Source organism: Polypterus senegalus, chromosome 7, assembly GCF_016835505.1.
Source record: "Polypterus senegalus isolate Bchr_013 chromosome 7, ASM1683550v1, whole genome shotgun sequence".
In the NCBI taxonomy this organism is placed as follows: Eukaryota; Metazoa; Chordata; class Cladistia; order Polypteriformes; family Polypteridae; genus Polypterus; species Polypterus senegalus.
This window is the reverse complement of record NC_053160.1, coordinates 168,869,781-168,892,357: the sequence shown is the minus strand read 5'-3', so window position 1 is coordinate 168,892,357 and position 22,577 is coordinate 168,869,781. Positions and strand designations below refer to the sequence as shown.

Below are 22,577 nucleotides of genomic sequence, written 5' to 3'. Positions count from 1 at the left end.
AAATAAATGTTAACCAATCATAGCCATACTTCTGAACAAGAAACTATAAAGTGCCAGGTTATGTTACTTACAATATGGCATATACACAATGTACCTTCCTTAATGGCAGCTCTAAAGAAGTAGGACAGTAGACCTGCACAATCAACAACCGTAATTACCTAATATTGACAAGTCCTTAACTAAATGCTGACAGCATGGTCAATTTCAAATGCTGACTGGCAACCCAGGGAGCCAGGGCACCAATATCATTGATGCTTATTTAATTTTGCTGAATGAACAGGAAAACAACGACCAGGATGCTGTTTTACTTAATTTTCTTCATTAAAAATATCACATATGGAATCTGAATGCCAATACAGTGTACATTATTTGCACTTCAAATACATATTCCCAATTACATACTGAACTGCACTATAGAATATAACGAGTTAAATGTATGAGTATGATACTTAATCATTCACTTACTTGAATTACTTAGGCAAGTGAGACAGTGTGTAGGATTGCCATCTCACAGTGTTGGTTCAGCTACTAGCTCAGGTGTTTGTTATTCCTGTGTTAATGAAGGTGGCCTACCTATATTATAGTTTCCTTTGAAAGTATCAGAAAATCCATTGATGTTAATAGGGAACTGTTGTTGGTGTATTTGAGCATATACGAGTATTACCTACAATATGTTGGTTTCTCATCCAAGGCTGGTTCCTGTCTGTGCCCCTTTTCTACTAGGATAGGCACTGACTCTTTTAGCACAGTTGAGATTATGCCAATCTTTGTAAATTTTACTAGCAATTGAACAATTGCATTTTAGCTTGTTCTTTGCCCTCTTATTTCCATATATAGGGAACCAAAGCCTTATGTGGGAATATTGTATACAAAATAGAAACCAGCTAGGAACAGAACTCCAGTAGATGATAGGGCACATTATTCCAGGTGAATTTCAAGGTCCTGATTTACCTAATATGTTAGTATTTGCGATGTGACTGGAACCCAGAATACTGCAGGGTTGGTTTGGGGTAGGCGTGTGGATATGAATATGGAGGGGTGTGTAAATTTCACTTAGAGAGTGGCAGGACCAAGGTTTGAAGCCTTGTAATTGTAGCTTTAAGCTGTAAATGCTGACGTACAGTATACCACCATGCAGTTGTACAAGAAAAATGCATCTTAATAAAATCCAGCAATTTATCTTTAATCAGCAATGATTCTTCATTTGCACCCAGTGATAATGGCACAGGGGCTGTTGCCAGCATTTTGCTTAATTTGTTTTTATGTTTATTTTGACAGTGTAAGCTACCTAATTTATTTATTCACACTTATTTTCATCTTAGATGTTTAGAGAAAACGGAAGGAAGAAGTTAGTTTTCACAGAACATGCAGTATGGGTATTTCCAGTCTTGTCTGGGGCATTCTTTACAAAAAGAAACTGAAGAAATGAGAATATCTGTTCATAGCAGCATGCTGATATAATATGATTTCTGCATCAACTTATTTAGAGTCTAGTTTTCCAACCTTTTAATTCCATTTCTGTGTTATAGTGTTATTGTTTCTATTTGTATTAACATTTAGAGAAAACTTTCTTTTTTATTCAAATTTTACTGATGACTTTTGAATTAATTTTATTTAAAACAAAAATAATTAAACTTTTTTTTTTTTAACTAAGTGTTCATAGCTATGTTTAAGCTGAAACTCAAATGTTGGATCATAGAACATTACTAGATATAAAACATTTGTATTATTCTGCTGAATAATAAAAAGGAAATCAAATTGCACGTACCAAGATTAGCTGGTAACTCCTAGTAGTTTGACAGAGTAACTAAATGTCAGGTTACTATTTTCATTGTTAAATCCACTTAATCCAGTTAAGTGTTGCATGGGGTAGAACTTCTCATATGTTTAATAATAAATACAAAGTTTTTCCTTTTTGTACCAAGAATTAAAAAAAAACAAAAAACAGATTAGCAGAAGACACAAAGCTACAGCAATGTGTGGTAGTTTTATGTATTTATGAATTAGAAAAGCATTTACTTCCATCATCATTATCAGTTATAATCAGTAAATAGTAGTGACATAGTTTAGCATCTGGTACTGGCAGTTACTCATCAACTAGCTGGTCTTGCTTACAGTTACTCCATAAACCACCTTCAACTTACCGTGTATTAAGCATTCTGACCCTTTCCTGGGCAGAGTTACAGAAACATAGATTTGGAAAAGCATTGATGGATATTTTATTTCCATCCATGCACTTGCTTCTTCTACTACATGATAATGGGGAGCTATAGGCCAATGAAGACTTGGGAACTAAACATGGATGAGACATTTATTTGAAACAATAGATCAAGAATGATTTGTTTATTAGAATGTCCAGCAGATGGCAGTATGTGACTGCCTTATTACTTCAATGTATTTCCTCTGGAGACTGTTTTCAGTATAATTTAATTGAAGAATTGCTAGTCCTTTTTCACAAGAATGCTGTAGACTAAATAGACATTTTTAATTGTGATATTTTTTATACCCTTCTATCTGATTAGGATTTCTTCTCATATTGTTGTGTCCTTAGTTTAAGAGGAAAAATTATTTTGCTAATGAGGTTCAGTGCTTTCCAAGTTGAAATTAAGAGTTATTTTTCCTAATTTTGAATGACCATGTTTACAAGTTTAATGGTCACACTTTTACGCAAGTTAGAAAAAAATAATCTGTAGAATGCATTTTTATGTTTTTTCTCCTCTTATTTTAATCTATAGTTTCACTGCTCTCCTGGAGTGTGCTGAAGAACAACTGAAAGTCCTCAATGTTTTTGTTTGTTTCTATAAGAACCGTGATGACAGAGGTAAGGAATGAAAGAGGGAGCTTATGTAATTGTCATTGGTTACTTGTTTGATCAGAGTGCAGGTCTCTACTGCAAGCTCTGTCTTAATTAACTTAAGGTTTTTCATGCAATGTTTGTGCAACTTTTGTGACAGCATCCACCATCACCAAAAGCAGCCACTTGTTTGGATCTCTTTGCCACCATTACATTACAAACTATATGCATGAAAACAGTGTATGGTTGCAAATGTGTCTCACATTTTTTCATGTCTTAAGTTTTATCAGTTTCTGAATTACAATATACAGTATATATCAGAGTGACTTGGTATTTTCCAGGAAACACTATTCATTTTCTAGTAAAGTACTAGTATAATATAGATTAGTATTTTCTTTTTCAGTTTTTTTAGACTATCAATTTTTTTTTTTCATTTACTTAATTCTGAAAGCTTGTTAGATTGCAGAAATGACAAGTGCTCCTGCAATCTAAAATGACTACTGAATGTAGGTCTTGCTTTTTAAGGTAAATAAATGTGCAGCACCAGAAACATTTCTCTCTATTATTTAAAAAAAAATCTTGGCAGGGAGTCCAGGGAGATGAGACGTGATCTTCTCGAGAGACACTTTGACGTCCCGCGAAAGACACTTTAACATCCCGCGAGACAAGGCAGTGAGACAGGACAGCTGCTGGACAGGCTTCTAAATGATCGACACGCAGCACAACAACCACAACGCACACCTCAACAGCAGGAAAACAAAGCCAGCAGCTGATCCATCCGCATCTCCTTAGTGTGTGTTCAGCTCCCCCCTTCACAACGGGAGCAGGAGGGACGCGAGTGGCAGGAGCATAGCGCACCTCCGGGGGGGTGGAGCGAAGCAGACGAGACCTGATCATCTTGGAGTGACACTTTGATGACACACGAGACTAGACATTACAACCTTAGGAAGCAAAACCCGTGAGACGGTTACTTTTGCATGTCATGCCCTACTTGCAAACAATTTAAAACAAGTTCACGGATATCTAACCTAGCAGTTGTTGGATTGCTTTTGGCAGACACACTTCATGTGCTCCCAGCTCTTAAAACAAGTGATAAGTAGAACACGCAGCTCGCCAGCAGATGATCTGAGTGCATCTCCTTAGTGTGCATTCAGCTCCCCAACCCCCTTTTACAACATGAGCAGCGTTATACATCCTGCGAGAAAAAGATTTAACCACGACTGGGGCAGTAAATAAAGGACAAATATTGTTTTTACAAAAGTTTTAAAGTAAAAATAATGCATATGTAACAATTCCCATGGAAATAATCTCTTTAAAATGTTTATCCGGTAAACCAAACCCAGGGGTGGGCGAGCGAGCAGGGGGTGGAACCCCCTAGTACTTAAATGAAAACGGTAATTAATCCAAAAAACAGTTTGCCGATATTAACCGAGTGCCTGATCAACACTTTTTCTTTGGAAGCGGACAAATTAAACTAAACTGTTAACAATAAAGTCAGCTTGCATTATTTAATGTACATCTGTGCCATACAAGTCATATCATCTGATGTCAATATTTAACAAGACCTTGGGCGAAATGCTACCTGATTTGATAGATTGGTGCATTAATCAAAACCAGAGAGGGCATAATATAATGTACACTACATTAGCTTATGCTACACATGCCATTTATGAATTATATATCTATAAATAAATGTTCATACCTTTAAATGCAGAACCTTGGTTAATATTTTTACAAATATTTATAAATTGTCAAAATGTAATTTCATATATTTCAGTATGACATGTTGAAACATACTTGACATGGTTATAACTATAGTTTGAGTGTTTTTTTTCTATATGTTTCTGTCATTTACCATTGTTTAAAGTACTTGCATAGCAACATCCCGAAACACTTAGATTAATCATTCTTGTTTTTCCAGATTACATAAACCCTTTTATAGTTTGCCCCACCTTAAAGAGGCAGGTTTAAAATCCCAACCTATGCATTGTCTATATGGAGTTAGCAGAATCCTCCTATGTCAGCATAGATATTCTCCAAATTCAAAAAATAAATGCGAGTTAGATTGATCAGTAATTCTAAACTGGGCATGTCCTACTGTAAAACCTGCTGCAAACACCAAGAACAATACACCACCACCAACACAACAGCCCATAACTATTAAAAGGTTCAAAACATCATCCACTAAAAAATGAAAGTTATAGACTAGGTTTAAATAGAATTGAGTGCTGATAAAATACATTGAATGTACTGCAAACGAACTGCCCAAAAAACCTTGAAATGCCTGAATGAATCATCCATAGAGCAGTCAGTTGTGCACAATGATCCCCAAATAGAAATATTGTAATTTTTTTTCTTTCTTTAAACTTTCCTTGTACTGGTTTTTTTTTTTTTTCCTTTTTTGTTTCCTGCGCTTTTCAGTGATACCTTTTGCTTCTTGCTCATCAACTTTTGAAAAACATCCACTGGAATTTAACTCATTGTCACCCTCCTATAGAAACGGCAGACAAGAGAAAACAATAACAGTTCGTATTAGAAAAAAAAAACTACATTTTTGCAGCTCTCGATTGCGGCAAAAAGAAAAAAGACGTTGCCAGTGAAGTCGGAATTTCGCCATCGACGCCGTCAGCTTTCTTGAAAGACCGAGCAAAAAAAGAAGAAAAGGCTCAGGTTGCAAACGTATGCGAACTGCTGCATTTGAAGACGTCGAAAAAGCAGTTTTTATGTGGTTCAGTGATGCTCGTTCAAGAAACATTCCTATTAATACGCCACTCATTCAAGAAAATGAGTTCCAAGAAACCTCACAATATGAAGAAGAAAAGGATGATTTGGCTCCTGATTGATAACTGTACTGCCCACAACATGCTTCCGCATTGAATTTGGGCATCATTCGCACTCTAAATGTGTATTATGGCAAGGAAACGCTGAGAAAAATTCTCGTCGGCATAACTCGTAGGCAGGAGGAGATTAAAATGAATACGAAAGAAGCTATTGAAATGAAAGCACTATAGTAACAAATGTAGAATCTCATTACAACAAAATTTTCGTTACATCAAAATATTTTTTAGGTCCCTGGGAGTTTGTTGTAACGGAATTTTACCTATATATAATATTTGTGTGTGTGTGTGTGTGTGTGTGTGTATATAAAAAGGCGACACTCTAGGGCACCAGTTGAGAAATTACATGTCTGCATATAGTGAGTGATGGCTAGTTGCTTTAATGGCTTATGAATGGGTTAATTAAGCTAGCTGACAGGATGGCTAATGTTAGCTAAAATGTTACATTAGCATGGCTGGCAGTGATAAAGATGATGGGTGAACTGGTCTTTATGGAATGTTCCTAAGATGTCCACTTTACTGCTGATATAATAAAGTTTCTCCTTTGTGATATACATAAAAACTTCCATATTGAAACACTTATTTCATCCAAACTTATGTGAAACACATTTTTGATAGGATCAGTATATTGCTTATATTTTAACATAATAATAAGAGAAAAGAAATTGAATTTATGCACTGCTTAATTTGTAATTATTTGTGCCATTGTTAGACTAAATAAATTGCTATTCACTATTCTGATAAAATGTTTATTCTCTAGATTTTGGCAAAATGCCATAAAGTCTGTGAGGGCAAAAAATGCCCCAAAAAATCATGCCCTGGCTATGGGTAAACCTAATTTCTCCACAACTGTACAATTTTATTTTGAATAACTTGTCAAACAATGGCACGTTTCAAATGTTTAAGATTGTGTCAGTCTCTTCTGAAACTGAAGTGCCCTTTTTGCATGGCTATGCAGTATTTGTGTAAATGTCTAACCTAAATCAGGAAAAACCGCTGTCGAAACACACCCTACTTACAGTAGTCACTACCAGTATTATCAAACAAAAGCTCAGTAATTCAGCTTTCCTTGGAAGACTTACAAAAAAAAAAAACAGAAACGCCAACAAAGAATGCATACTACATATTTATGAAAAAAGAAAAAATGTAATGCAGTATATACAGTATACACCTTTACAGACATGTATCAAAAATACAATAGTCAGGCTTTGTTATGGCTGTCATTGCACGTCGCTTCTCCTTGTAGAATGGATTTTAATTTGTAAATAATATATCATTACATTATATTGACACTAGATTATACACTAAGAGCTTTTAGAATAGGCTGTTGGCAATTTAGCAGAAGAACGTGCTAGATTTACTTCAATTTCCAACTTTACAGCTACATTTTTTTTATTTATAAGTTGCAACCTTTTAACTAATTAGGATATGTTTTTACTGAGTAAAGTAACTCTGTGGACAAAATGATTTTTATCACCATGTAGTATTTGTCTTAGCAGGTTACACCGAGTCACCAAATATCCCATTTTTACTGGGAAAATACCTTCTATCAGAATCAATGTAGTTAGTCCTGACCTATTAAAAGTAGTAATTTGCCCCTTGTGCAGTAAATTGTGTAGACACCTCACTCAGCAGGTTGCATTCCCCACAGGTTGGGTAGTATTCTAGTAGACTATGTTTAATAACCAACCATGTGCATTTCAAAACAGACAAGGTATACAAGTATTGTGATCATGACGCTAACTGTGTACAACCAGTGGTAGTCTTATATCAGTGCACTTCCTGTAACTGGATTGTGTGCTTTAGCCGTACATGCATGCATTCTGTAAAGATAGCTTTAGTTGAAGAAAACGTTGTGCATAGAGACCGAGACCAGCCCAGCACCTCCAACTGATGATGAAGATCTGATGTGAGTGCCACAGTAGGGCTGCTTGTTTGATGTAGGATGTTGTATGTGTGACTAATATTAATGTGGCTGGAAGATGTGTCATCCTAGTAGTGAATTCAAAATTATGGAAAAGAAATTGATTTGGGACATGTAAATCATTATAGCCCACCCAATGAAGCACCCCAGTCATCGTGAATTGGCTTCAGGAGGATCTGGTTCCCCTTTTGTTATATGTGTACAGTATATCATAGTTGATACATTTGATTTTATTTAATTTAGTGATGCACCTTCAGCTGTATAACTTGCATGTTTTCACACAGTTTTGATTTTGACTATGACAAGGAAAAAGGATTTAGAAAAGACAATTTAGGATTTTTCAACATTGTCTTCCTCAAACATTTATACTCATACAGAAACTTTTTACTGTTCATTCAAGAATACAAAGTAGTCTTTAAATCACAGGTTCACAGCTTGTTTGGTTTTGGAAATGTAATGGAGTTAAACAGAAAGAGACCTGACCTTTCAAATAAAAGTGATTGAATGCTTTGCACACGTTCATATAGGATTTCTTTATTTATCTCTCCCATGTTATCCTCTTGCAATATTGTTTTCAGTAATAAATAAAGCAGTTTTAAATCAAATTCAAAAAGTAGGACTTCTTGGGTGTTCAGAATAAGCCAAGTGTAGGCTACTGGCAAGTCATTTTTAAGCTTACCTAAAAATAAAGTAGATGAACAAACACATTATTTGCAGAACAAACAACCCATGCTAGGTCATGTATCCAAACAAGTGTTCCTTTTTTAATTAGCCTTTGTTTGTTATCTGCCTGCCTTAGAATGTAAACCAAAACCGGTTGGACCAAAACGAAATTGTGCAGGGCCCAACAATATATGTTTGTACACCTGGTATTTACTGCTTCATTTATTTAGTAATCAATTAATCCTCATTTCCTAGAAAATAGTAAAATGGTTTGTAATTCAATTATCAAGGGACTTCAAAGATTATAGTACAGGTGAAGTTACAGTATGTTATAAATAAACGTCTATGCGTGGAAGTATGTGTGTCTGTCTGTCCGGCCTGGAAGTGTGAGGCTACTACAGCATGAAGCTCAGAGAGCTGGCAAGGCGGCCCCAAGTTAACGAGTTGGAAGAAGAAAGCGACTGTTGCCAAAGTAAAACCGGCGAGAAAAGGGAGAAACTCTTACGCAAGCGAGACAAGCAAATGGGCAAAATTAAATCTAGGAGAGAGATGCCTAGAGTAGTTCCTTTCAATTACCTGAAATCTCTACGTATCAGTTTTTTTTTTCTAACGATTTCAACAGTTTTTAGGACCCCAAGCTTTTTACAGCATGGGCTTACACAGCTAGTTAAATATAATAAAAGTATAAAAAACACATCAGCTTTCTTAACCTTAGTTTTCTCAGTAAAACATGGAATTGGAACCAGTCCTCGTAGCAAAGGGCACAAGGAGAAATACAGTTGTTTGTTAATTTATTTAACTAGATTGTGTGACAGTATTTCTATGGACAATTAATTCAAAACTCCAGGCAATTTTAATTGGTTAGAAAGCTTTTTCTCGTATAAAATTTTCCAAATAAAAAAAAAGGAAAATATCAAGGCTTTCTCTGTACAAGTATGAACACAGAACAATAAACCAAGGGTATATGTACTGTATGAACAAGAGCAAGAAAAAATTTAGAGTTGGTACTAGACAATGTAGTAACTGGCCTTGGAATAGTTAAATACAGAAGAATACCATAGAATACTAAAGTAAATGACTTGCTCTGTCACAGATGTGCCTTGGAAGGGAATAATGGCACCAGAAAAAAAGTACTTGCATATATGGTTTTGTTTTGGTAGATTTGAGCAGTGAAGTTTTTCAGCTGAAAAAAAAAGATAAAAAGAATAATTTCATCTCATCTGGATGTCTGGTATAGGCACTGGATGCAACCTATGCCTCAACCACATTATTTTTATTTGATTTCTTATGAAAATGCCACTTTTAGATACATTCAGGATAGCGTGGGATGCTGTAGAGCACATAATAGCTCTTACACTAGCATTGAAAAACACAGAGCTGGGCAGACACTGACCACACCAACATCACAGTAGCTGAATGGACCCAGACAACCATCTGAAACAGTAAAAGATGACTCTGAGATGTTGGCCTAAGAGGCAGAGTTTAAAAGAAAAAGCTATATCTGAAACTGGCAAATAAAAAGACAAGGTTAAAATGGCAAAAGAATACAGATACAGGGGGTCCTCGGGTTACGACACAGTTGCGCTCCTACAACAGTGATATAACCCGAATTTTGGTGTCGAAACACACTCTAGCCTAAGTACCTTACCTATCTTAACACATTTGCAAAATCATAAATCTAGGACATAAAAACACAAAATCTAAGCCTCAGAAAAAGGAAAAGGACATTAAATATACTGTATTGTACACTGTACTGTAGTAACAGAAAAAATGAGTGAAAAAAATCCTTACCTTTATTCCTTCTCATGTCTCAATTTTTTTTTTTTTTTAAGTTTTTATGGGAGTGAGTGTTGTAAACTCGAAATGTTGTAACCCGAGGACCCCCTGTAATGGATAAAAGGTAACTGGAGAAGCATATTATGATCCGCATCCCAGAGTTGTGTTTTCTGATATTTGGTGTGCTTTTAATGAAGAAGCCAGATCATGTTATTGTTGCGCCAATGACTCATTAGAGCAAAACACTCCGTCTCAGCCCACACAACTGCCGACCAAAAGGCCAACAGAAGCACTGGTAGATAGGTTGAACTAAGGGCGATATGAAGCATGCTGATGTAGCCTCCAAGGACGCTCTCAGCTATACCAAGTGGAAAATGTGCATGCCAGACGGAGGAGCCTGCGCTGACGTGGGATAGCTGCTAGGATGAAGAAGAGTGAGGAATCCAACTGAGGACCTATAAGGCACCTGTAAGGCATTTGTTTCTCGAACTTAACACTCTGATGTACTTACCCTCTTATGCATTTATGCACCTGGGCCTACCCCTTCTTCTTCTGTCCAGGATAGCTCCAGTTCGCCTTCTTCTCTCAAGACCGTAATTATCACCTTTTTGTGAAATCTTTAGTTTCTTACTAATCAGTCCTATGGAATAAACCTTCATTCTGCAAAAATAAAACAAACAGACTGACATGTTTCATTTTGACCACATTTGATTGAAGAACTGCCCTTTAGCATTGCCAGTACCTTGCAACTCAAATTAACAGAATAACAGGTTTCACTAATACATGTGCAATTAGAATGTTTCTCTAATAACCAATTAGCATTTAAAATGACTAACTAAGGATAAAGTAAGGACTTTACCATTAGGACATGAAGGAATGCCTGCTGAAAACGGGCCATTGCAGCCATATGTGAATAAGAAATTAAAAATCAGCAGTAACAGCCATTACTAACATTGGTAATGTCTTAACTATATGTTTTAAACCAATCTGTTACATGGAATAACTTTCATTTTGCAAAAGAAATGTACATGTTTCTTGAGAAACCTGTTTTATTTTGGCCATTTTTGAACCTGGAATTGAACTTCACAAAATTTAGAAACTGAACTTCTGCCAGTATCTTTTAACCAAATTGAACAGAATACCAGGTTTCAGTGCTGCTAATGCAATCAAAGGCGTCTCTGATAACCAATTAGCTTTTAAAGTGATTAATTAGAGATAAGCTAAAGGATTTGACCATTAGGACACTGAAGGAATGGCTGCTGAAAATGGGCCAATGCAGTTATATGTGAATATTAAATTAAAAAGAAGTAATTTCAAGCAGCAGTAGCCATTAGCAACACTAGTAATGTCTTGGCTTTATTTTTAAATAAGTTTAATGGTATCTTAATAAAAAGGGTATCCGTTCTACAAAAAACATGAGCATTTCTAGGTGTGTTCAAACATTTGACTGGCACTACATCTCCTGGTGTATATGCTGGAACTATCTGGGAAAATTTAAAAGTATATGTGAGCAGTCCTATAATATCTTTTAATATTTCATACTAGGAAAAATTACAGATCATAATGGCAACAGAAAAAATATACAATAGTTATTGGGCACATGCCCAAAATTGAAGATGAATATGCAAAATCACCCCATCACTGAGCTCTACAAAAAATAATGACATTGCAAACATGTTTCTGTATACTGACAAAAAGATAAACTGATAAACTATTACTTGAGTCATGAAATTGTTATTGTATCTAGGAGGAATGGCTAATAATAAGCAGTAAGGTCATCAAATACATAAGAAAGAAGTTTTGAATGCTATTGTTGAAATAGGCAAGCATCAAAATTTATAACAGAGATCTTGGGCTCGATTCCTGTAGGGCCACGGTAGAGGCAACGTTTCATTCTTTGCACATTCTTATTTAGTAACCGATGCTAAAGGAACATATTTAGGTAATGGGAGCATACAGACAGGAGTAAGGAGTACATCAGGTAATCTGGGCTGTGTTTAAAATTAAATTATGTATTTTATTAAATTCTTATTTATGTTTGTGCCCACGTGTGGTGACATGTTACATGTTGGTTGGACATGCGAATAAGAGTTTCACTGTACTCTGTACATGTGACATTACTACTACGGCTATAGTGCACTTGGTCCCAAATCTGCTGAACGTAAATAAGTATAAAAATATTTGATATTTTGCCCTATGCACTCCTACTGGGCATTTTCATGGTATCCTCGTGTGTGTGTTGACCTCACTTGTCTGGTGCTTCCTCTCTCAATTGCATTTCCATAAAGCCTGCTTCTCAGACTCTTGTCGTTTCAAGGTGCTTTACTCGCCTCCTGTCCACTTCTTGACTACCACCAGTGGTAGACAGGCCCCCATTACCCACTGTGTAAACATCATTCATATTCTTGGGAAATACTACCTGTCTCTGAAGGCAACTTGGTAGCGCCTCATTAGTATTTAGCGACCCATTGTCACTCTCACGGTAGTTCCTTTGTTGCCATTCAAGTGCCACATTTTTAACTTCTTTTTTTGTAAACATAAAAAAGTGACAATTTTAATAAAAAAAAAATCTCTGCTAATTTTGATTTGTTAATTCTAGCTGCCTTCATGGAAGTTGGAGAAGAAAAGCTTGTGCCCAAGACAGTATGCATGTGTCCCACCCACAATTATACAGTGGGCAAAAGATTTCAAATTTTACTTAAAGTATGAAAACAAAAATTTGCTTTGTAAGGAACAGTCTAAAGGCTGCTTAGAATCTGGCAGGCATTAATTCTGCCCTCAAACAAATAAGCATGCTAAATATTTGCTAATCTTTTGAATGCCACAGTGTGTTTGAATGATTGCTTCATATTAAATCTTCATTCTTTGCTCACTAGGTTAGAGGGGTATGTGATCTAATTTGAATAAGAGGTTACTTTGTATGTTTGTCTAACTTGTACCTCACTCATTGTGAATGAATCTTTAAATTCTATAAATACTAAAAAGAGAGAAAAGTGAAAAGGTTACGTACACAAACCACTATGAATCTGCTTTTATGTGGCTCATGATAAATAGTGATAAATAAATTAATAGTTATTTTCATTTCTTCAGCCAAGTGTTAAAATTCTGCTGGTATGAAATTTAAATTTTATCCTTCCTGAGTACCATATTTGGTATTCTTAAATAAAGTATTTCTGTTTATGTAGCGGGCGGCACAGTGGCGCAGTGGGTAGCGCTGCTGCCTTGCAGTTAGGAGACCTGGGTTCGCTTCCCGGGTCTTCCCTGTGTGGAGATTGCATGTTCTCCCCGTGTCTGCGTGGGTTTCCTCCGGGTACTCCGGTTTGCTCCCACGGTCCAAAGACATGCAGGTTAGGTGGATTGGTGATTCTAAATTTGCCCTAGTGTGTGCTTGGTGTGTGGGTGTGTTTGTGTGTGTCCTGCGGTGGGTTGGCACCCTGCCTGGGATTGGTTCCTGCCTTGTGCCCTGTGTTGGCTGGGATTGGCTCCAGCAGACCCCCGTGACCCTGTGTTCGGATTCAGCTGGTTGGAAAATGGATGGATGGATGTTTATGTAGCCCTTTGGAAATTAATCAGATTTAGAGGGTTTGGCAATTTCTGCATGCAATTAAAAAAGATTGAATTATCAGTATACCCTACATATCTAATGGCAGCACTTTCTGTGTTGAAAACTTCATGAAAGTTTTAATAATCGGAATGCAAATTTTAAATTTAACTGACTCAAGGATCTCTGAGCCTTTTCTTTGCTCTAGCATACATGCCTCTCTTCTAAAGTAAGCACTTAGTTGTTATTAAACAAGTATTTTTGTGTATATTTTATAGGAAGAATATTCTAAAACCTTACAATTCACATTAGATTGTTTTTTGTCTTTACAGCTGCTCTGTTGCGGACCTTCAGCTTTCTGGGCTTTGAGATTGTGAAACCAGGCCATGCCCTCATACCCCAAAGGCCGGATGTGCTTTTTATGGCTTATACCTTTGACAGAGATTCGTCTGATGAAGAGTGAAGAAAGTTCAATCCATTGCAGATAGTGGCTACCAGGGGTGGTGGGGTAGTGTGAGGGAGGAGCATTTTGTGACCCAAGTGCTATTGCCTTGTATGCTTTTGTCATGTTTTTTGATGCTTATTGTTTTTAGATCAATGTTGCTAGTTTTGATTCTTAATTTTTTTTTTTCAACTTGATTGAGAACAGCAATTTGCTGACAGCTTTGACAGTGGAAATGTATTACATCAAAGAAACAAGACACAAAAATCAATATGTAATTCACATTCTTTCTTATGTTGTGGAATGTAAAAAAAATTCTTAAGCAGAAGCTGTCTGGTTGTGGCATTTTTTGGGGGTTTTGTTTTGCTGTGAGGATGTAAAGAAGTAAAATAATTACTCATCAATCATTTATATATAATCTAACTTCCCAAGAATGATTTATCCTATAAGCAATCTATGTTTTATCTTCATTACAAGCCAGTATAGGAAACGTCCTAGCCTTCTAAACTGAGGATAGTACTGATTATGTGTGTGTGGTGTGTGTGTGTGTGTGTGTGTGTGTACGCATATATGCAGACGTGAGAAAGAATTTGTTGGCCACTTGGCTGACGCAAGTAAGGATCTATTGGTTAGATTTATTATCCCAAAGTTTATTTTTTCTGTTTTCTCTTGCACGATGTAATTTGTTCACAAAAGTAGCATTGTTTAGGAACTGCTGCATGTGGTAATAGACAAAAGGAGAAACTGAGTAGGGCAGCGTTTGTCTTTATAATGGGGAGGTTACAATAGATACAACTGCGTTAAAACTTTTATTCCTGTGTTTCTGTAATGAATTAAAGACCAAAAATGAAAGCTTCAGTTTGTAGTGCTTGTTTTATTTAAATAATGTTGCCATCACTTTGCAGTCTTAAGGTTGGTTTATATATCAAAGTGACCTATCCTAACTGCTAAATGATACACTGTAATAGCCCACTTTTGGCTCAGTCATATACCAGGGATTACATTGGTATTATCACAGAGCCAATTTCTGCATCTTTATAAAGCAGAAGGCCTTTCAGTCTTCTTTGGATAAATTGGAACCCAATTAGTTTACCACCAGGTTCATTGTTGGACAAACTGGAAACCAATTATTTTACCACCTGGCTGATTAAATATCCTGGTAAATAGTTTGGGGAAAAAAAAAAGTTCACCTACTGTATGTATGCCCACAGTTCCTATAAAATACAGTTGTACAGCATCTGGCCTGAAGCCTTTTCCTGGCTTTTCTACAGTATACTATAGTGGATGTTAATACCACTGCTTTTGGTAGTATGACACTGTAAAACTGACAGCTTTTTCTTGCATCCAGTGTTAACTTTCTGTTCTGAGGATAGGAGGGATTACATGGACATTGAGCAGTGATAAGCAACAATATATTAGCCAATTCCATTACGACTTTACCTTCAGGGTCAGCTTCTTTTCTTTCATTACCCACATAGGCTAGTCAGAATTGCTTACACAAGATTTTCCTCATTATTGATTTGTTAAATTAAACATTTATTAGTTTAATGATTATATCTGCTGCCCCACAGCTCCGCATCCTGCCCCAGACACATGTATACATTGGGTTTTTCAATGAGGCTTTCCTCCCACATCCAAAAAACATTTGTTAACTGGATTTTGTAAATTGGCCGCGTGTGGCTGTGTCCATGAGTGTGGCCCACAATGGACAATGTTGCTTCCTGCCTTGTGCTCTATATTGCTACTTAGAGAATGAACTAAATTTATAAAAAATGAAAAAAGCAGCCATTCCTCAAAATAATGTAACCATTAGCAAAATGGGAGTGCTCATGCTTTGTACTCCTCCTCAGGAGAAGAGAATTTAAAATATTTGTAAATTGTCACAATTCATCTAGAAGATAATGTTAGCTTTATGTGGCCAGTAGGAGAATCTGTGATGCCACTTTACATCCAGAATAGTCGCCACTCAGCCACATTGAGATTTTTGGGGGGGAAAAGTGGATTTGGTTCAAACATCCCAAAGACATCCACTTAACAGGATCATCTCCAGGCAGAGGAGTAGCTTCAGTGACAGACTTTTGTCACCGTCCTGTTCCACTGACAGACTAAAGAGATCGTTCCTTCCCCACACTATGCGACTCTTCAATTCCACCCGGGGGAGTAAATGCGAACATTAATTTTATTTTAATTCTTTTCATTTTTATTACTATTTAATTTAATATTGTTTCTTTGTATCAGTATACTGCTGCTGGATTATGTGAATTTCCCCTTGGGATTAATTATCTATCTATCTATCTATCTGAGTTAGCTTATTTAATGCTATTGAATTGTCCCAGCAATTAGTCGATCTCCAGGGGATATTGCCTCCATGTCCCCTGCAAATTTAATAATACGTGGATGAATGGGTAAATTAGTGATCCTTTTTTGGGAGAGCGAGCACTTTTAATTTCTGATTATTTAGGTTGTTAGTATGACAAAAACTTGAGTAAGTGATTTGTAATATTTGCATTAGAGGCTTTGGAATGATGGGGTTGAACATTGAGACTATAAATTAATAGCACAGTCACAAAAGCAAGTCTTAACTCGAGACCTTGATTCCTTAAATGGACCGATTAACTGAGAAACTATGTGATTTAAGGGCTCAAACACACCGCACAGAAACTTTGTATATGCATCTTGTGCTGCTAAAGATCAGATATTTAATCTCCAAGCATTTACTCTGTGTTCTACTATTTATTCCCAGGCCCTATGTACCCCCAAACTGTGTCAGTGGAGTGCAATTGTGCAATAGCAGTCTCGGTTTATCCTTCACTCACTCATCAGACTGGAATGGGACATGACCACACGCAGAAAACACCACACATTTCTCAGGAGAGATGGATCAGGTGAGGCGGTTACCAGTTTTAAGATACTGTTAATAGCTCAAAGCCTTACTCAATTTCTGGAGTTTGGAGGTTGAATTCCAATTTAAATAAATAGTGAAGCAGCATGTCAAAAAATTAAAAAAGAGTATTTCAGGGCAAGATTCAATTGGTGGAGTTGACAATCCTATCATTCTGGAAACCGCCACCAACTGTAGATAATCACCTGCCCTTAATGCCCCGTGTCACGTGGCCACACCCAGGTGATGCACTGACGTCACTTCCATCTTGGATACCTGAGTAAACTGGAAAATCGCCAGCAGGCGAAGCAAGACACAAGACGGACAAAGACTAAAAAACACTAAAACTTTTAACTGCTCCTGTATCCTGACAGTTGTCATATTCATTGATGACAACAGAAGCCACCAATATGAATGATCACCAGAGTTACTTAAGGATTGCACACAACAATGTGGCCTATAATGAAAGGTTGTGATTGCCAAACTTTAAAAGCAGATTCCTTAATTCACAAATGCTGATTGTGTTCCTCTTTAGTTTCTTGTTAGCAACTATCCAAGCATTTTCTTCTACAATGGTTTTATTAATCATTTTTGTTCTGCTCTCTTCAAGTTTCAGCTTTGTTAAAACTTTAGTAACTATATGAATTAAACTTTGCTATCTTGCTATGTTATTCGATTTAGAATGCTGGATGTCAGCTGTTTTACTTTACTCTTGTATGGGATGCATTACGATTGAACTACATTTCCTACAAAAGTGATCATCATTTACAGCACTCCAGAAACATAAGTCTCTGCTGCCCAGCACACAGTGAACTCATTTAAACTGCCACTAGGTTTACTTGTACAGCAGAGGAACAAAAGAAATTTTAAACTGGTCAAGATTTTTTAACCTTTATTGTACTACACAATATGCAGTGTTTGCTGGTTGGATTGGGAGAAAAATATAGGATGTAGCTCTTGCTCCTCGTCCATTTATATCTTAAAACAAAGTACTGCTGTGATCGTAACGTGATCTTCTGTAAATGTGTTTCATGCTTTTTAATTATTAATTTAGTTACAGATGCAAAAATACTCTTTAAAAACAAACAAGGAAAGCATGTCCACCATGAAATGTATGCTTCTGATCACAACTTCATATTTGTTGAGAAATCTTGCCTACCCTCTGCTGAACCAACAGTTTATACTTGTGATGGGCTTACGTCTGACCTATTACTAAAATGAGCTGTCACTCCTCTCGGTTCTTAACCAGCTGTTTGTTCACTAGTACTTACGGTTTATCTATGCTATTTTGCAAATACGTGAGTAATACTCCCGAACCAGTTAAAGACAAAATTAGGGGACATAAAAGGCTTTTATATCAGGTATAGCTGCCAGGTATAGTTGATAACATGGAAACTGAAGTACAATTAACATTAAAGAACTAAACTATTTAAGAAGCTGTTTTAATCATAAAGATTGATAATAGTTTTTAAGCATATCACCTGGAAAAGATGGAACATATGAAATGTCATCCAGATTGTCACCATGCAGCCCACAATGCAAAGCTTTATGTAACTGTTCAACGTCTTCAGAAATCCAGATATATCAGAACCTTAAAAAGACCAAACACCACAATTCTTGAACTATCTGCAAGCAAACATACAAAACAATAATAAAACACATTCTACCACAAAGCACACCAGTGCTTAAGTAGTCGAATGAGAAAAAAAGAAATGTAGTATCTTAGTAATGAAAAAAACAGATATGGTCCTCTGCAAAAAAAAAAAAAAAATGACCAAATCGCCAAAGCATTCAATACCTGAATCAGCCCAATATAAAGAGCTTTGGAGATTCCATTCTCTGCATCAGCCAAAAAGGACCTGGACATTCTGCTAACCATCCATCCATTTTCCAACCTGCTGAATCCAAACACTGGGTCACAGGGGTCTGCTGGAGCCAATCCCAGCCAACACAGGGCAGGAACCAATCCTGGGCAGGGTGCCAACCCACCACAGGACACACACACACATACCAAGCACACACTAGGGCCAATTTAGAATCGCCAATCCACCTAACCTGTATGTCTTTGGACTGTGGGAGGAAACCCATGCAGACACCGGGAGAACACGCAAACTCCACGCAGGGAGGACCCGGGAAGCGAACCCGGGTCTCCTAACTGTGAGGCAGCAGCGCTACCACTGTGCCACCCAGACATTCTGCTATCATATGAAAAAGTAGACATATTGCTGGCAAAGGCAGATGGAGACACCCTGATCATAGTCCATGCTGGGAAAAATTATTATTGAAAGCTCAGCTGCATATGTGTACCCTGGAGTATAGACCTACTGCTTATAGAGATAGGACATCTTTCCATCAGATTAACACAGAGATGTAGTGATACAGGTCTAGACAATATTACATGGAGCACCACTGAAACACTGGGTGTGATGCTGCATTATTTATTATATAACTAGCTGTTTGTTAGTGGCAATTTGTCAATATATTAACAAAAGCCTGTCACAAGATGTTGGAAAAAAATCCTTTGAGATTCTGGTCCATGTTGACATGCTTACCTCACACGGTTTCTTCAGATATGTCATTTGCACATTCAGGCTGCAAAACTCCTGTTCTACTACATCCCAAAATTGTCCTATTGGATTCAGATCAGAGACTGGTGAGGCAACTGAAGAAATCCTTGTCGTGTTAATGAAACCTTATGGTCTGTGACATAGTGCATTATCATACTAGAAGTAGCCATCAGAACATAGGTAAATTGCGGCCATAAAAGAGGATGCACATGGTCAACAACAATACTCAAATAGGCCATGGGGATTCAAGCAGTGAATGGTATTAACAGGATCAAACTGTGCCAAGAAAACATTCCCTACATCATTACACCATAACCACCTGCCTGGACAGTTGGCACAAGGCAGGCAGGATGCATGATTTCCTGCTATTGGAACCACATTCTGAGCCTATCATCTGTGTGCCTCCGTAGAAATCGAGATTCATCATACCAGGCAACATTTGTTTTGGTGAGCCTGTGCCCACCGCAGCCTTAACTTTCTGTTCCTGGCTAACAGGAGTGGAAACTGATTTGGTCTCCTACTGTTGTTGCCCATCTGCCTCAAGGTTTGACATGTTTTGCATTCTGAGATGTTTTGTCTGCTTACCACAGTTACACAGAGTGGTTAACTCTGATACTGTTCATTTCTTGTTTGACCTGAACCATTTTAGTTATTCTTTTCTGACCTCTCCCATTAATGAGGTGCTTCTGTCTGCAAAACTGCTGCTCAACTGGATATTTTTTTCCACACCATTCTAAGTAAACTCTACAGACTGTTGTTTTCAAGGCCAGATTAAGACTTGCACAGACCCCACGGTGTCACCTCACTAATCTCACTAGGCACACACATATACTCAGATAATATGGACATGGCATATATCAATAATACATCAGGTACAGGCATTGAATTAGAAGAAAAACAATTCAGACTGGGTCAACCTTACCTTCCTTTTTTTGTTCATTTGTGTGTTACGATAAATGTAACAAATTAATTGGCAAGAGCAAAATCACATCTGCAAAAATTGACTTTCTTCTGATAGTGCAGTTAATAAACATCAATTAAGCATTTTTAAATGTGCCAAACTGTGAAAAAAGATAACGCGTAACTGAGTGTTTTCAGATTTCATATTAGCCCCAAATAAAGTAAAAGACCATACAGACAGATTCCATCATTTGGATTTGGCACTGTTTGGTGCATCTTATCTTCTGCAGTGGTCTTGTTGTCTTCCACATTTTTGTTTCCACCTATGTCTGTGTTATTGGACTGCTGATTGTTGATGGGAAGCAGCAGTATTAGTCGTTTCCTGAGTATCTGTAAGGTCAGTCTTATTAGTCTCAATTGTTGTATTTACAGCTTCTTGAAATCATCATTTAGTTTTTTTATTGTTTTTTTTTAGTTTTGGGGCAAAACAGTGTGTTTTATTTCTCATTCTGTAATTTCTCCTTTTACTGCACTACTAGGCTCTTGCTTTGAGAGAACCTGGTAGTGCTGAATTTTGCAGCATTGTAACACATCAAATGCACAATGTCATAGAAGTAACCTATGATGTAGACACCTGCCATAATACTTTTTTCTTTTAAAAGATTTTTGTTTACGTCTGATTGGATAGATTGGTCATTGTAAGGATTTAAGTGGGATAGGGGATGTGCCTGTGAGTGTCTGTACTGTCACTGAAACCTTTTACTTTTTCTGTCATTGGGAATTTCTCGCATTTTCTAAGGCCCCTTTGTGATCAGAGCCCCAGGGTGCACGCCCTGATATTAGATCTTGCCATGGTTGTGTGTGAAAATCCCAGGATGTGAACAGTTACAGGAATACTCCAACCAGCTCATCTGTCACCAACAATCATGCCACATTTGCCTTATTACATTTTTTCCCCATTCCGGTGTTTTTTTTAAATGTGAACATTAACTGAACCTCCTGACCTGTATCTGCATGAATTACACTGAGGCCACATGAATGGATGATCAGATAATTGCACAGATAATCAGAAATACAGGTGTTCCTAATAATTTGCCCAGTGAGTGTATATGAACAAGAAAAAAGATTAAAAGTTTAATCCCATATTGGATAAAATATAAATGTTACAAACACATCATGACTGCTGTGTCATCATCTGGCGTTCCTCTTATTTATTAATAATTCAGCAACTCTCAGTGTTGCAAAATGGTTTCCAGGAATTAGTTTATCATTCTTGCAAATGCCCCAATTTGATGGTGTGTGCAGCCCGCTGGTGCGATCTCGTGAGCAGGAAGCTTTATAACAAGTCGGCTGAAATGACGGCCGTGGCTGCAGTTACACTTACTTGATTCCACGGGATGAGCAGCGGGGCATGACAGACGCGCAGTCTTCAGTGTGAAAACTGGAGGCCTCGTCTCACTCAAACATGAACTCGGGTGGAGTCTCAAACGCCAAACGGAGGAAGCGCTGACGAGTGTCAAAGTTAGCAAAAAAAAAAGTTCAAAGAGCTGCAGTGTGGGGGCTTGTCTCCTGCGTCACTGGGCCAGGGCGACGCCATTGGTTGCTTCTTATATAAGGGGGATGCGCGTTGACTAGTTGCTTCTTTTTTATATATTTCTTTTATTAGTTGAGCTAAAAAAAAAAAAAAATCCAATCGCTCAGTTTCGCAACACACCTGCCACATACCAGTGAGTGAAAGACACGGCGCTTGAACCCATCAGTTCCTTTTTTGTCTCATCCCAGCCAGTCAAGTTTTACCGATTTAGGATGCAAACTTGCGCGAAATCGTGGGGTCTGGTCGCCTCCAGGTGCCTTGGTCTCGATGCTCCCTTGGTGAGGCTGTGCAGCCACCGGCGAGGATGGAGAGGAGCTGCTGCCGCCGCCGCCGCCGCCGAGGTGTGCGCCTTGCGCCACGGAAGGTTGGTTACCGCGCGCGGGATCGCGACCTCCGCGGCGTGTCCGTCCCGGCGCATCGAACAACTGCTTCCTCGTCACGATGACTTCTCGGAGCGGCATATCGGCCCGGGGGACAAAGAGAAGAGGGAAATGCTCGACGTTCTTGGATTTGGGGTAAGAAGTGTTTATTACATTTAAGTCTTTACGGTGTCAGTAGAAAGGGGAAAGCTTCAATTTCAACAAAGTGCGAGTGAGAGCGCATGCAGCGTCCGTGGCCAAGCGTTCGGACCAGACCACGTAGAACCCGAGCACTCGAG

General features: G+C 37.6%; 3 protein-coding genes across 5 annotated transcripts in view; 2 read left to right on the top strand and 1 right to left on the bottom strand.

Annotated features, from left to right (window-relative positions):
• The window catches only part of oaz1b (ornithine decarboxylase antizyme 1b), a 43,675-nt gene extending 28,840 nt beyond the window's left edge, over window positions 1–14,835 (top strand). The window contains 2 exon segments of the mRNA XM_039759600.1: window positions 2,736–2,821; window positions 13,868–14,835. Coding sequence (XP_039615534.1) covers window positions 2,736–2,821; window positions 13,868–13,998 — 217 coding nt within the window. The 3' untranslated portion in view covers window positions 13,999–14,835.
• The window catches only part of mboat4 (membrane bound O-acyltransferase domain containing 4), a 78,809-nt gene extending 60,324 nt beyond the window's left edge, over window positions 1–18,485 (bottom strand). The window contains exons 1-3 of one of the 3 annotated variants that reach the window (XR_005634420.1): window positions 18,340–18,485; window positions 10,506–10,654; window positions 9,155–9,652 (exon numbers count right to left, since the gene is read on the bottom strand). The gene's annotated coding sequence lies outside the window, so the exon portion shown is untranslated. Of the gene's footprint in view, window positions 1–9,154; window positions 9,653–10,505; window positions 10,656–18,339 lie in introns of those variants that run through there. The other 2 variants (XM_039759596.1, XM_039759598.1) reach the window with 2 other exon arrangements.
• A 3,203-nt stretch (window positions 18,486–21,688) lies between these two features.
• The window catches only part of gldc (glycine dehydrogenase (decarboxylating)), a 73,485-nt gene continuing 72,596 nt past the window's right edge, over window positions 21,689–22,577 (top strand). The window contains exon 1 of the mRNA XM_039759593.1: window positions 21,689–22,434. Coding sequence (XP_039615527.1) covers window positions 22,132–22,434 — 303 coding nt within the window. The 5' untranslated portion in view covers window positions 21,689–22,131. The remainder of the gene's footprint in view (window positions 22,435–22,577) is intronic.